General features: G+C 29.8%; 3 protein-coding genes across 3 annotated transcripts; 1 reads left to right on the forward strand and 2 right to left on the reverse strand.

Moving 5' to 3' along the window:
- Positions 1-6,396, reverse strand: LOC117231231. Its single transcript, XM_033489461.1, has 7 exons — positions 6,093-6,396; positions 5,065-5,549; positions 4,351-4,813; positions 4,004-4,161; positions 3,726-3,893; positions 3,014-3,478; positions 1-2,916 (listed from the first exon to the last, which is right to left on the reverse strand). Exons 2-7 carry the CDS (start codon positions 5,516-5,518, stop codon positions 2,792-2,794), a joined length of 1,833 nt encoding a protein of 610 aa, XP_033345352.1. The 5' UTR covers positions 5,519-5,549; positions 6,093-6,396; the 3' UTR covers positions 1-2,791.
- A 990-nt stretch (positions 6,397-7,386) lies between these two features.
- On the forward strand, positions 7,387-9,026 carry LOC117231261 (electron transfer flavoprotein subunit beta). Its single transcript, XM_033489535.1, has 3 exons — positions 7,387-7,727; positions 7,972-8,370; positions 8,446-9,026. Exons 1-3 carry the CDS (start codon positions 7,677-7,679, stop codon positions 8,755-8,757), a joined length of 762 nt encoding a protein of 253 aa, XP_033345426.1. The 5' UTR covers positions 7,387-7,676; the 3' UTR covers positions 8,758-9,026.
- Positions 9,027-9,536: 510 nt separating this feature from the next.
- LOC117231260 (protein UBASH3A homolog) lies at positions 9,537-12,270 on the reverse strand. Its single transcript, XM_033489534.1, has 4 exons — positions 12,110-12,270; positions 11,524-11,761; positions 10,755-11,456; positions 9,537-10,673 (listed from the first exon to the last, which is right to left on the reverse strand). Exons 1-4 carry the CDS (start codon positions 12,214-12,216, stop codon positions 9,882-9,884), a joined length of 1,839 nt encoding a protein of 612 aa, XP_033345425.1. The 5' UTR covers positions 12,217-12,270; the 3' UTR covers positions 9,537-9,881.
- Positions 12,271-12,421: the final 151 nt, after the last annotated feature.

Below are 12,421 nucleotides of genomic sequence, written 5' to 3' on the forward strand. Positions count from 1 at the left end.
TGAGGTCCCTCTAAATTATATGTATCTAAAATCAGAGATACAATCTTTACATTATTGTAGAAATAAGTCATATATCGAGGTAGTTGAGATCTTATTTAACGTAACACTTTAAACCGATGTTTCCTAAATTTTGGGCTAAAGATTTGATACTTTCATGACAAACTATTTGTACTTTGAATTTTACATATACTTTTTTGTAGCAAATGTATCTTTAGCTCTTAAATTTTGAACAACGATTTCTAGTCTTACTTTAAAAAACGCAATCACGAGAAAAAACGAAATTAAACATACGAATTATTTTTCTTATAATAATGACAATACAAAATTTGGGATTTACTGGCTCGAATAAACATTTTTTCACATATGTATAATAAATTAATACAGATGAATACAAGTTTACAGTTCATCGTGTATAAAGTGAAAGATGATCTTCTTTACTGGTCAATTACCTAGTGTCTACATGTTTAAACTTCGGTCTTTGAAATTTAATACATTAGTTTTAGGTATCCTCAACAAATATCAGCCCGCACGCAAATGTATAATTGCTTTTCGATTCAATTTCCTTCGTACTATTCTCCCGCCTTAAATTTGCAAGTGGCTCACGAGAAGAATATCGAGAGCTGTATTTATTCGAGTTATATGTTGTAATCGATTTTGCTTCACGAAATGATAAAGTGCAACTTGTCTTGAAAATTTATTATATATTACATATCATCCATCGACGCTAATGATAATATTTAGTCATAATCATTTGCACCGTCCTATGAATCATCTCGATATTATACAACTAATTTTCAGAATTGCTTTCAAAGCAAAATCGAATAACAATATAAGCAAATTCCTCGGTTTTCATTAGAATTTCTTTTCCTTCGCTAAATTTATACATTACGTTTGCGTATATTTTAAATTTATACATTATGTGTGTGTATACTTTAAATACAATATGCAATGGACCAATGACAGGATTGGTATCTTATTCATCTCCTATCTCAAGAATTAAATTCACCTTAATCATTTATTATAATAATTATGTCCTATTTTCAATAGAAGTCGATATGCCTATTCGTTTAAACGGCATTCTTGAGTTGTCTTTAACGTTATAAGCTTATGAATTATATGTACATCGTACATGTGTTCAATGTTTCCTGAAATAAGAGACAAAGGATTTTGCACTGTTCATTCATATTGCAACATAATTAATTGGAACACACTGTCAAATGAATAAGATACATTAGCCTTCAAGATTCCAAACGCTCATATAGATTTTTATTCATTTTCACAATTTTGTTTACCTAATTATTATATGTACATACAGATAAAATCATGTAAATGAGAAATTATTTTCTCATTTAAGTTTGTGCAATATTCAACGGCCGATGCATTAAATAAGTTCACACAATTTCAACAACTGAATTTTTAACGAAAAAAACGATACAATTTTAATTAATAAAATTCATTTTTCATTTTCCTAAAACCTAAAGACTTTTCTCATGTAAAACAATTATGTATTGTGTGTCCTTCTACCAGTGTAATGTAAAAAACAAATACATGCCTCGATACCTTCGTTCAATGTACATACATCGTAATAAATTGATTTTTATAATTTCCCTTTCTCAATATTGATACAAAATTTGTATCCCCAATAATATATTTTGACACAAAATATAAACTATAAACTACATTAAAATATACGAATTTAGATTTGGTGAAGAGTGTGTATAAATCATAATCATCTATCTTTCAGTAAATATACACTTTGTCCATAATCTTTGAAAAAATAAAATAATACATAGATAAAGCAAGTTTTTACACATTTAAATCCAGACTTATCAGAGTAAATAAGTGCTATTTTATTTATTTTTTTTTTTCTTAAGAAAGGAATATAATGTTTAAGTGGTTAAATTATAGTTTGACACCATCATAATTAATATGATCCTCTTCATTTTTTATAACAATGAATTATATTAGAAATTCATTGACGTAAATGATTCAAAAATAAACTACAGTTAAAACGTTACATCTCCAGGCATAAGACTCTTTCTTTTATGAATCCACAGATTCAACAACAGGACAAGGATTTACAGTTGAGGGCACTTTTTTTCTCTGCCTGTCTTTAACATAGGCGCTGGACCATATTATATGCTATTTTTTAAACAGCAAGGATTCAGCATAATGTACAGATATTGTACTTCTAAATCTACCGATCCATAACTTAGAGATCGATAATTCACGGATTGTTCTCATTCTCTCGTACTCTATTTTCTTTCGTTTTCATCTTTCTATTGAGTACGTTATAAGCCCCAGATATATATATTTGTACATAGCTATCATATCCAATGGAAAGTGTACATTAAACTCAACTGAATCACGTACAATTCACTCACAACATCAAAAATAGACTATTGCAAGAGTGCATTAGCTTGTGACACCCTGTAGATAGTTATTACTCAACCAAGGTACCGTTCTTCATACACATTCCATGATTTTCTTCTCCTGTAGGAATCTGAAACGTAGACGATATGTACAAATTTTGTATGATATCACAATATCACTCTTATAAGTCTCTGAGTCTTTTCTTCGTTTAAATGCGACTTGCCGCATCGTAATATAAATTGTTGATCCCACATTGTTGGACTATAATATAATGCAGCATCTGATAGATAATAAGATCATATATATTACATTATAAATCGATCGCAATTTTTAAAGAGTGTACTACGTGTACATATTGCCTACGATGCAGATTCTGTTCTAGGTGCAGTACAGGAAATACAAGTAAATTACGTTAATCTTATGCTCGCCCACGTGGCTTTTTTCGAGAAGCCGCTTCTTCGGTTGGCGCAACACCTGTGGTTGCAGCCATGCGCTTTGGACGACCTGCTGTTTTGTTACTTTGTTGTGTGTTTTGTACAGAAGCTAAAAAGTAAATTATGATAGTTTTAGAAAAAAATTATACCAATATATTGATAGGTATGAAGACTATACTAATATCATATTAATGAGAACTTCTTACCACGTAGTTTCGTCCTTGAAACCCCACTTGCGTTATTATTATTCTGTTGCTTTGTGCTCTTTTTATTTTCACTTTTTTTAACATCAGTATTATTTTTAATTGCATCTATTGGTGTTGCGGATGTAGTTACAGTTGCAGTAGTAGTAGTGGTAGTAGTAGTTGCAGTACTATTAGTAGTGGCTGCAGTAGTTTCACTTCCAGACTTTGTATTTCTGTTCAATGCTCTTTCTGCTCTACTAGATCCCTTTGCAACAGATTTTGCAATAGCCAGAGCTTTGTTAACTGTTCGCTTTTTAGAACGATTCGATTTAGGTGATTTCTTTCCTGATTCTTCTTCGGTAGCATCATCTTCAGAGAAGCTTTCAGTTCGTTTTGATTTCTTACGCAAACTTTGTTTTTGTTTATGCAAGTTGTGACTTTTTCTTCTCTTTAATTGTGACTCATCTTTATAAAGTGAAAGGTCAACTGTGGATAAGATATTAACATTTCAATTTTATGAAATATTTTTACAAAATTTCAAGAATATAAATAAGAAACAAGTAATATTAAATCTGAATCTTATTGACTTTGAAACAAGAAATAATGGAATAAACTAAACGCTATCAATAAAATCTATTAAAGCTGAACAGACACAAAATTTTAGTAACATTAATAAATGACATTTAAACATTTTTTGTAAAAGTTTATATAAATAGTATATAAAAATACTAACGTCCATCTGGGTGTTCTTCTGTTACTCGAGGTTTTTCGGATACGCCTGCTTCAACATCAATTGCTCTTTTCAAAATATTTTCTGTACGTAATAATTCAATCTTGGTTAGCTGGAATTTATTTTTGTCAATTTTGTTTAAATTTAAATTTGTTAATATACAGTCGAAATCTGAAATTTAAAAAAAGAAAAAAATAAACATAATCTGCATCGTATAACATAACAAATATTACAAAATATAAGCCAAGTGTACATGACATTTAATAACTATTATATATTACCTATATAATCATAAAAATCTGGTGAATATATTTCACCATTGTTTTTATCTTGAGAAAGCCAACGTATACGAATTCTTCTGCTAGATTTATATATATTTTGCATTGCTTGACATACGTAGAAACTTCCTTCCGCATTTCTCACAGCCAAAAATTCATTTCTAATAATGAATATCAATAAAAGTTAATGCATGTGATGACATTATTAATTTTGCTTATATTTATATTCAAAACCAATGTAAATTATCATATTTGTGAATGAAAGTTTGTATAGAGATTAAACTTTTTATTATTATTCATCATTACATCATATTTTACATTTTTGGAAATGTCATATGACTCATACTTACTTATAGAATACTATAAGTTTGTCGTCAGAAGCTTTCGATGGTGGAGGCTTATTTAAATTTTTTACAAGCAGTGCAATTTCTGGTAATGGACTCTGATAAGGCTGTGTTTGAATTCGATTTCTTTTTGGTTTGCTTGCTCCATCTGAATTTGCTGAAGTTCCCCTTAAATCTTTCAATTCCCTAGACTTTCTCTTATTTGTTTTTGGCGAACCAGTGACCTTTGTTTCAACCTTTGGTGGATTATTTGTTTGTGGTAATGCAGAATTATCTGCCACAAGTTTCGTACTTTGAGTTGTAGTTTTTGACTTCTGACTATCAGCTTTTACTGACCCATCTTCTGATTTGTGTGATGACAATTTTGTTTGTAAATTTGTATTAATTGGAATTCCGTCAGATTCTTTTGAACCATTATTTACAGGAGTTTTCTTCTCTTCAACTTTGTTTTGTAATTGTGGACATAATGCTAAAGTAACATATATATATATATGCATAGATATAGGTAAGTATATTATATTTGTACATTTTTACATGCATTATAATGTTAATAAATTCAATGTGCAATATATGTAAATAACTTGTTGAATTATTATATCCAATGATATACATGTAAGTAAAAATATCTGTGATGCAACATTGAAGTACATTCAATGAACAAAATATAATATAAAATTAATTACATACTTAAATTAATAAGAAATTTATAGTTTTACTAACCAGGAAAATCTAAATTGATAGGTGTCATCTCTTGTTCTGTTTGAACATCTCTTTGTGAATCTTGTGTAGGATTATCTGGACTTAAATTATTATTTCTGTTAGATTCACTCTGCTTTATAGAAACAGACATATTCTGTTCTGTTTCAGTTTTCATAATCTCTACTCCATTAGGGATTAATTTATCCAGGTCTGGTTCCTTTTCAGAATTGCTGCTTACATAAGGTGGTGTTTGATATACAGAAGGTCTATGATCTTGTACTAAGCTCAAAGGTTGACTGGGTGGTTGTAATGTAACATAGCTTAATCCAGTTCCTGGTAAAGGCTTCATAGATCCTGGTTCTGATCCTGATACGACTTTCTGTGCCATTGCATTCATGGGAAGAATAGAATGACTGGTAGAAGTTGGGGATGTACCTACTCCAGGTATCGTTGATTTTATGGCCGATGTGCTCATTTTTCACTGATTAAATACGTCTTTCTATATACTTATAAAAAGCCAATGTCAATTAGTTGAAATTAGCTATGCATAAATATACATTTATAATATAGAAATATTAAGAAATAAATATATATATATATATATATATATGAATAACGTTTGCAAAACTATTGATATATAATTATTTTATGTTTGGTAGTATGCTAGCATTCTTCATCAAAATATCAAAAGAATATCAAGAATAATTCAACAAAGCGGAGCTAACATTTCATCAATATAAATAGCGATTTCCACAGTTTGGTTATTGTAATCAATGTAATAACAAACATATGAGATAGATACCAAATCCATATGATGATTAAGAAAAAGGCAAAGAAACAAGGCTATAAAAAAGAAAACACTCGTATAAAGCATGAAGAAAACGAGGGAGAATCTCAATAAGAATTGAGGCACAGAAGGTGGCTGAAGAGGGAGGGGGTAATTAGAGGAGTAAACATAAACACGAAGGAAACTTTCGATGGATTTAGATTCTATAAATATTTGGAGAATCAAAGCATACTTTCAATCTCAAAAATTAACATTTAATTACCTCGACGTTATCACGTCCTGAATATGGATATATATTCCTTTGCTAAACTTGCACGGATAGTTGACCACTGCGCGTTAACACACGGTTAACTCATTTTCCCACACACTTTCTTTAACGCGTGAACGCTTTTTTTCAGCTAACATTTCATTCGGCATACGCGTAGCATAGTCGATTTATCAAAGATATCCACTTAACTTACCGTATTCTACAAAACAAAACGATAAAGGCTTGCGCGCTATAGAAAGCCGTGATTTTACCCGCACGAAAAAAACAGGAATGCCAGACGTTAGATGGCGTCGGTTCTTGGACGCCATGTGTGGCGCAAACTTGATTTCATATTCATTCTGATTGGTGCAACAGCGATCGCTCAAAATCTCTTTTATTCTAATTCTATTGGAGTATGAAAATTGTATGTAACTATTTTCATGCATTTCGAAAGTTTCATTTGTTGAAACGGATGTGTGCTAAAATTTTCGTTGATTTAAAAGCAGCATGTTTGTTAGTAATATTCTGCAAATGGAAAAATTGTGAAAATTTATTTCTTTCTTTTGTTAAAAATATCATGCTTTAAAAAAGGGGTTTATCAAATATTTAAAATGCTATTATATATAAAGTAGTAATAGTTAATGATTTATGACTTACTTTACAGGTACATATATGTAATTTATTGAGTCAAATGAATATTCGAATCATCCAACGAAAATTTCGTTATTCTACATGGTTCATGTATTAGATCAAAAGAACCGAACTGCATCGATCATTTTTTTAGCTAATACCTTAAATTATAATATTAAAGTATCTGTTAATCTGGGAATAAATTAATTTCGTAGCAGTAGTTAATATGTATATTTTATGTATTGAATGATTTATATAAAAATCCTTATTATTTAATATTAGGAATAATTGATATTGTGATTTATAATTATAATGCCCATTGAAATAATTAAAATTAGTCGTTTTAAAAAAATATATAATCATCTACATTATATTCTTTTTGAACGATAAAACAACAGTAATTGAACTAAAATGCATGATTCATCTCCTTACTGTTTTATTTAAGAGATGCATGTAACATACATTTTATATATATATATATATATATATATATATACACGATTACAAATCTCGCTGTTTCATCCATCATAAATAAGTTAGGATCTATGAAAAAAGTTATTTCAAAAACGAGTCATGTTTAATATGAGTTTTACATTCTGGCTTGCAAATTCAAGACATTATTTTTATATTTTTATTTTTTAAGCAATCTTTTGATTATTTAATCTAAAATCTGAAATGATCATGTTATGACGTTCGCAGTTACATCAGCGCGAACTATATGAAAATATGTTCATGAAATCAACACAGGCATTTATAACATATCAAAACAACAATGAACTTTAGACCATTTACCAAGTAACAGAGTGAAGAGTGAAGAGTGTTAAGCAAGTCAATAAAATAGTCAGACTACATACACCGTATATAGCATATGAGAGGTTAAACTAGTTCTGTAAACACCTCGATAAATATCGTGAAAAAAAAATTATAACTTGTAATTGTATAATTTATCGTCCTCTTTATTAATTAACAATGACACGAGCACTTGTAGGTGTAAAGAGAGTTATCGATTATGCAGTTAAGGTAATTATCAGTAATGTAATAATAAATGAGAAATAGTATATAGTACAGATTGTAGATCAATGGAAAGTATTATGCTTATGTACTATGTAATTCGTAGATTCATTTAGAATTTATATTACAATAAAAAATGAATATTATAAATTTAAATAATTTAAAATTATATTTCTTAAGAAATGTGTACATATATTGTTTCAAATATTATCAACTATAGATAACATTTTTATATTTTGTTATTTATTTTTAGATTCGTGTCAAATCAGATAAAACAGGTGTTATAACAGATGGAGTGAAACATTCAATGAACCCTTTTGATGAAATTGCAATTGAAGAAGCTGTACGAATGAAAGAGAAGAAATTAGTAGAGGAGGTCATTGCAGTTTCATGTGGTCCTCCACTATGTCAAGATGTGATAAGGACTGCACTTGCAATGGGTGCTGATAAAGGCATTCATGTTGAAATATCTGGATCTGAATATGAAACTTTACAACCTGTTCATGTTTCCAAAATATTAGCCAAATTAGCTCAGGATGAGAAAGCAGATTTAATTATTGTTGGAAAACAAGCTATAGATGATGATAGTAACCAAACTGCACAAATGATTGGAGGTATTTTGGATTGGCCAACTGGTACATTTTGTAGTAAGGTAAGTTAATTGAGTAAGACCTTAAACAACATATTTCACAAGTATCTTATAATATAGATTGTTTTTTTGTAACAGATTGAAAGAAATGATAGTGAACTAACCGTAACACGTGAAGTTGATGGAGGTTTAGAGGTTATTAAAATGAAAATGCCAGCAGTTTTAAGTGCTGATCTTCGGCTTAATGAGCCACGATATGCCACATTACCAAATATTATGAAAGCAAAAAAAAAGCCAATTAAAAAACTAACAGCAAAAGATCTTGGTATAGATACTTCAGCAAGGATTGAAATTTTGTCAGTCGAAGAACCACCAGTCAGACAAGCTGGAGCTATTGTACCAGATGTTGATACATTAATTGCAAAATTAAAGGAAAGTGGACATGTGTAATTATATATATTGTTATTGAAAAATTTTTTTAAAATTATTTCATATTGTTTTACATTGATATCATTTATACATATATAAATATATAATTACATTTTTACTATCTTTATATAGAAAACTTTTTATACATTATGGTATGTTATATATTACACTTGAATAAACTTTTTCTGCAGTAAATAAAATAATAGGTCCCTTCATGATATAACTGGTATTTGTAATGAAATAACATCTTATATATTTCTTTGGTAAATAACATTATTTTTCTACATTAATTTTGTACTTCTATTTCTTCACACATTATTCATGCCAACTATTGTTTCATAGACCTGTACAGTGTGTGGAAAAATTTTATTATTTACTGATTTTTGTAATTTTCGTACACATAGATTTTTTGCAAGAATAAAGTAAACCTTTACTAAACATAGTAGTAACAGATTCTAAGTCTGATTATATATTCTACGTATATAATAATACGTTCAAAATACATGCAGATTTAAACATTTGAATAAATAATAGATTGATTCAATAACCATATGAACTTTACAAATTGTAATTAACATTACAGCAAATCATCATATAACCAATTTTTTAATTTCATAATCTTTTAAATACATTCTTAAAAACTCTGAATAAACTCTCAATATTTGCCTGTTAAAGGTTATAAATACTATACTTAGTCTTTACTAAACATTTTCTAAACGACCAGTACGAAATCTATGAGAATATATCTCTATGTCTAAATCTCTAAATCTATGAGAATATAGAAATATATCTATATATATTTCAAAATATTAATTCATACATTCATTTTAAATGTATATCTTACTTAGCATATCTCTATAGAAAAGGTAGAATTAAAAAAATCAATACCCGTATTTATTGCCCTACAAATGTTAATTGTTTTAAATATTGAATAGATGACTGGCATATTTTTTATTATGTTATAAATAACCCAACCCAGAAAATAATCTTTTTAATACTTTTTCCCTCTTTCTAATGTAGTTTATATAAATTAAAATACATATATTACAAAAAATTCATTGCATCTGCATAGTTTTTAATGATTTAAGCTTTAGTAATTTAAAAGATAAAAAGAGAAAAACTGTATTTAAAATATTAATTACTTTTTATAATAATACTTTCCAATCAAATCTAGTATTACTGGTATGGGTTATAGGAGGAAAAGGAGGTGGATGAAGTTGCCAACCATCCAACCCTTCACGTGCTGTTAAACATGCTAAATATGGTACTCTCTGTGCTAATCTAGTAACTTCAGAAGCTGGTGGCACTTTCCCACCTGTTAATTGTCTGGTACAAGCGGCCAAAGAAGCAGCATGAGCTACTATTAGAATATTTCCTACTGTATTTTCAATAATTTGTTTGATTAATTCATAACTTCGTTCATAATACTGGGCTGCATTTTCTTTCAATGGAAGATCTTTTGCTTTAACAATTGGGTTATAACTTTTATCTACGTTAAAACCTGCTTTTATTAATTCTTCAGATGTCATCCAAACAGGAACACCATTTGGATACCATGCTAACCATTCTATGAGACCTGGCTCTATTTTCATTGGAATGTTTAAATCTAATCCTTTTAAAATGTGGGCCAATGTTTGTATACATCTTAATGAGGGAGATGTAAAAGCCACGTCTATTTTAATACTAGATGATTTCATAGCTTCTCCTACCAAACTTGCTTGTACTTCACCTACAGTTGTTAAAGGACTATCGTTTCGAAAGTCCTGTATATTTCTTGATGGTATTTCCTTTGGCATATTCAAATCTCTACGAACATAGGATCCATTTGATTCAAAACAATAACGAATCCATGCTCCAAATGTAAAATCTACTCTTTCTCCATGACGGCATATAAAAATTTGTCTTGAGGAACTTGGAGGTGCTTCAGAAGCTTCAATCTGTATATGTAGAAGTAAAATGAAAGATTAGAATTCGAATTTTTATATGTAAATAAATAATAGATAATTGATGTCATTTACTGGTTCAGTAGTTGTTGCTACTCCATCAGGGCTGTCTATAGAATCACTCGATAACAATATTGGTGGTTTCCGAGTTGGGGATATTTCTTCTTTTTTTAAAATTCCACTTTTATTGTCAGTAATTTGTATGGTAGAATGTAAAGTCCATGAATCTGATTCAGCTGTACGTTTTGTATGATTCAAAGGTAAATGCCCTGAAATACCAGTTAGCCAAGAGACACCTTCAACCCAACCATCTGTAGATAGACTACACGCCCCTTCTGGAATGTAAATGTAATCTCCCACTCTCAATTCTAATTCATCGTGTTCCCTAGGCATGTGAGGATGTGTCACTTTATGTACATGTGCATTTTGTAGCCTAGAATCTCTGGAATATAATCTAAGTTCCCAATTAGTTGGACAAATGAGTGTCAATTTCTCCACCATCAAGCGCAATTGTTGATATAAGTTGCTGGGAAATTGATAAGCCAATGTCAAATGCAAAGATTTTATTTGGGGTTCTGCAGAAATTCCCAAACTTGAAAGTTTGTTTGCATAACAAATGGCAATGTTTTTTAGCCATTCTGTATTTACTTCCTTAACAAATAGACCCATAAAATTAGGAGAAACATAAGTTTCTAATTCAATATTATCTGATAATTCATCTTGGTTAACTATACTTTCAAGCGCATTTACCAATTCCTCGGTAGATTCATCTGGTGCCTGCAAAAAGATGTTTTTGTACTACTTGTGACTTTTATTTACATGTATTGTTAAAATGATGTTATACCTTGAAAAATGATACAAGCGTAATATGTGGCACATAATTATGTGTTCCATTCCATACGAGTTCTTTACTTTCTGACCAAAATCTCATAAGTTGCTCAGCTAATTCACCCGTAGGACAAGCATACAAAACATATTGTCTATGGGTGTCAGAATCCAAAGTTGGATCTCTAACATGAGCTACTAGCCAATCCGATGCAAGTTGAACACCTCGATGTCCTGTAGCAGCTAATGCTTTCTCTCTAGAACCGATAGAATATTTATTTAAATTGTTACAGATTATACAATTAGTCAAATAATTCCAGTCGCGTTATGATTACATAATAAAAGTATAGAATTTTTTTGAAATTACGTACTTTGTACATCGATTTATTAAAACAAAGAGAAGATAACGATAAAGAAGTATATATGTTAAATTTTTATGATAAGCATAGGCAATGACGAATCAACAAAGACAAGAAGAAAACAACAATGGTACTTAATGTTTGACAGCTGTTTGTTTACATTGAATGCATTATAATCGCACGCAATTGTTCGTAGAATAGCAAAGAGGTATCGATAGTGTTTTACAATCTTACTCTAATACTCACGCTCGATGTTTCGGAAAACCTAATTGTAATAGCGTTTGCAACGGGGTTAAATGCTGTTTTAAAATCTTCGTCGGAGTTGGATTTTTCCGCGGCGGTAACGTCGCCATGACGGTCCATTACACCTTGATACTTGCTACCTGCTGCCAACATTGTTCAAAGGAACGCTTTACACGTTTTTATATCGAATCGAATTTTCGATTCGATTTCCTTCGTCTTAAAACATCTGTTTTTAAAATCACTTAATGTGTTCCAAAATTTTCCATTTATGTATATACATATATGGTAAAATCACATGGAGCGTTAAAGAGAATC

The sequence above is a fragment of the Bombus vosnesenskii genome, unplaced genomic scaffold, assembly GCF_011952255.1.
Source record: "Bombus vosnesenskii isolate JDL3184/JDL3185 unplaced genomic scaffold, Bvos_JDL3184-5_v1.1 scf7180000013272, whole genome shotgun sequence".
Lineage (NCBI taxonomy): Eukaryota > Metazoa > Arthropoda > Insecta > Hymenoptera > Apidae > Bombus > Bombus vosnesenskii.

Coding starts and splice junctions, on each gene's coding strand:
- LOC117231260 (XM_033489534.1), bottom strand. CDS start 12,216: ATGGCGACGTTACCGCCGCGGAAAAATCCAACTCCGACGAAGATTTTA. Junction 11,762..12,109: donor GGTTTTCCGAAACATCGAGC/GTGAGTATTAGA, acceptor TATCGGTTCTAG/AGAGAAAGCATTAGCTGCTA. Junction 10,674..10,754: donor TAGCAACAACTACTGAACCA/GTAAATGACATC, acceptor CTACATATACAG/ATTGAAGCTTCTGAAGCACC.
- LOC117231231 (XM_033489461.1), bottom strand. CDS start 5,518: ATGAGCACATCGGCCATAAAATCAACGATACCTGGAGTAGGTACATCC. Junction 4,814..5,064: donor TATCAATTTAGATTTTCCTG/GTTAGTAAAACT, acceptor ATGTTACTTTAG/CATTATGTCCACAATTACAA. Junction 3,479..3,725: donor AGAAGAACACCCAGATGGAC/GTTAGTATTTTT, acceptor TCTTATCCACAG/TTGACCTTTCACTTTATAAA.
- LOC117231261 (XM_033489535.1), top strand. CDS start 7,677: ATGACACGAGCACTTGTAGGTGTAAAGAGAGTTATCGATTATGCAGTT. Junction 7,728..7,971: donor TTATCGATTATGCAGTTAAG/GTAATTATCAGT, acceptor ATTTATTTTTAG/ATTCGTGTCAAATCAGATAA. Junction 8,371..8,445: donor CTGGTACATTTTGTAGTAAG/GTAAGTTAATTG, acceptor TTTTTGTAACAG/ATTGAAAGAAATGATAGTGA.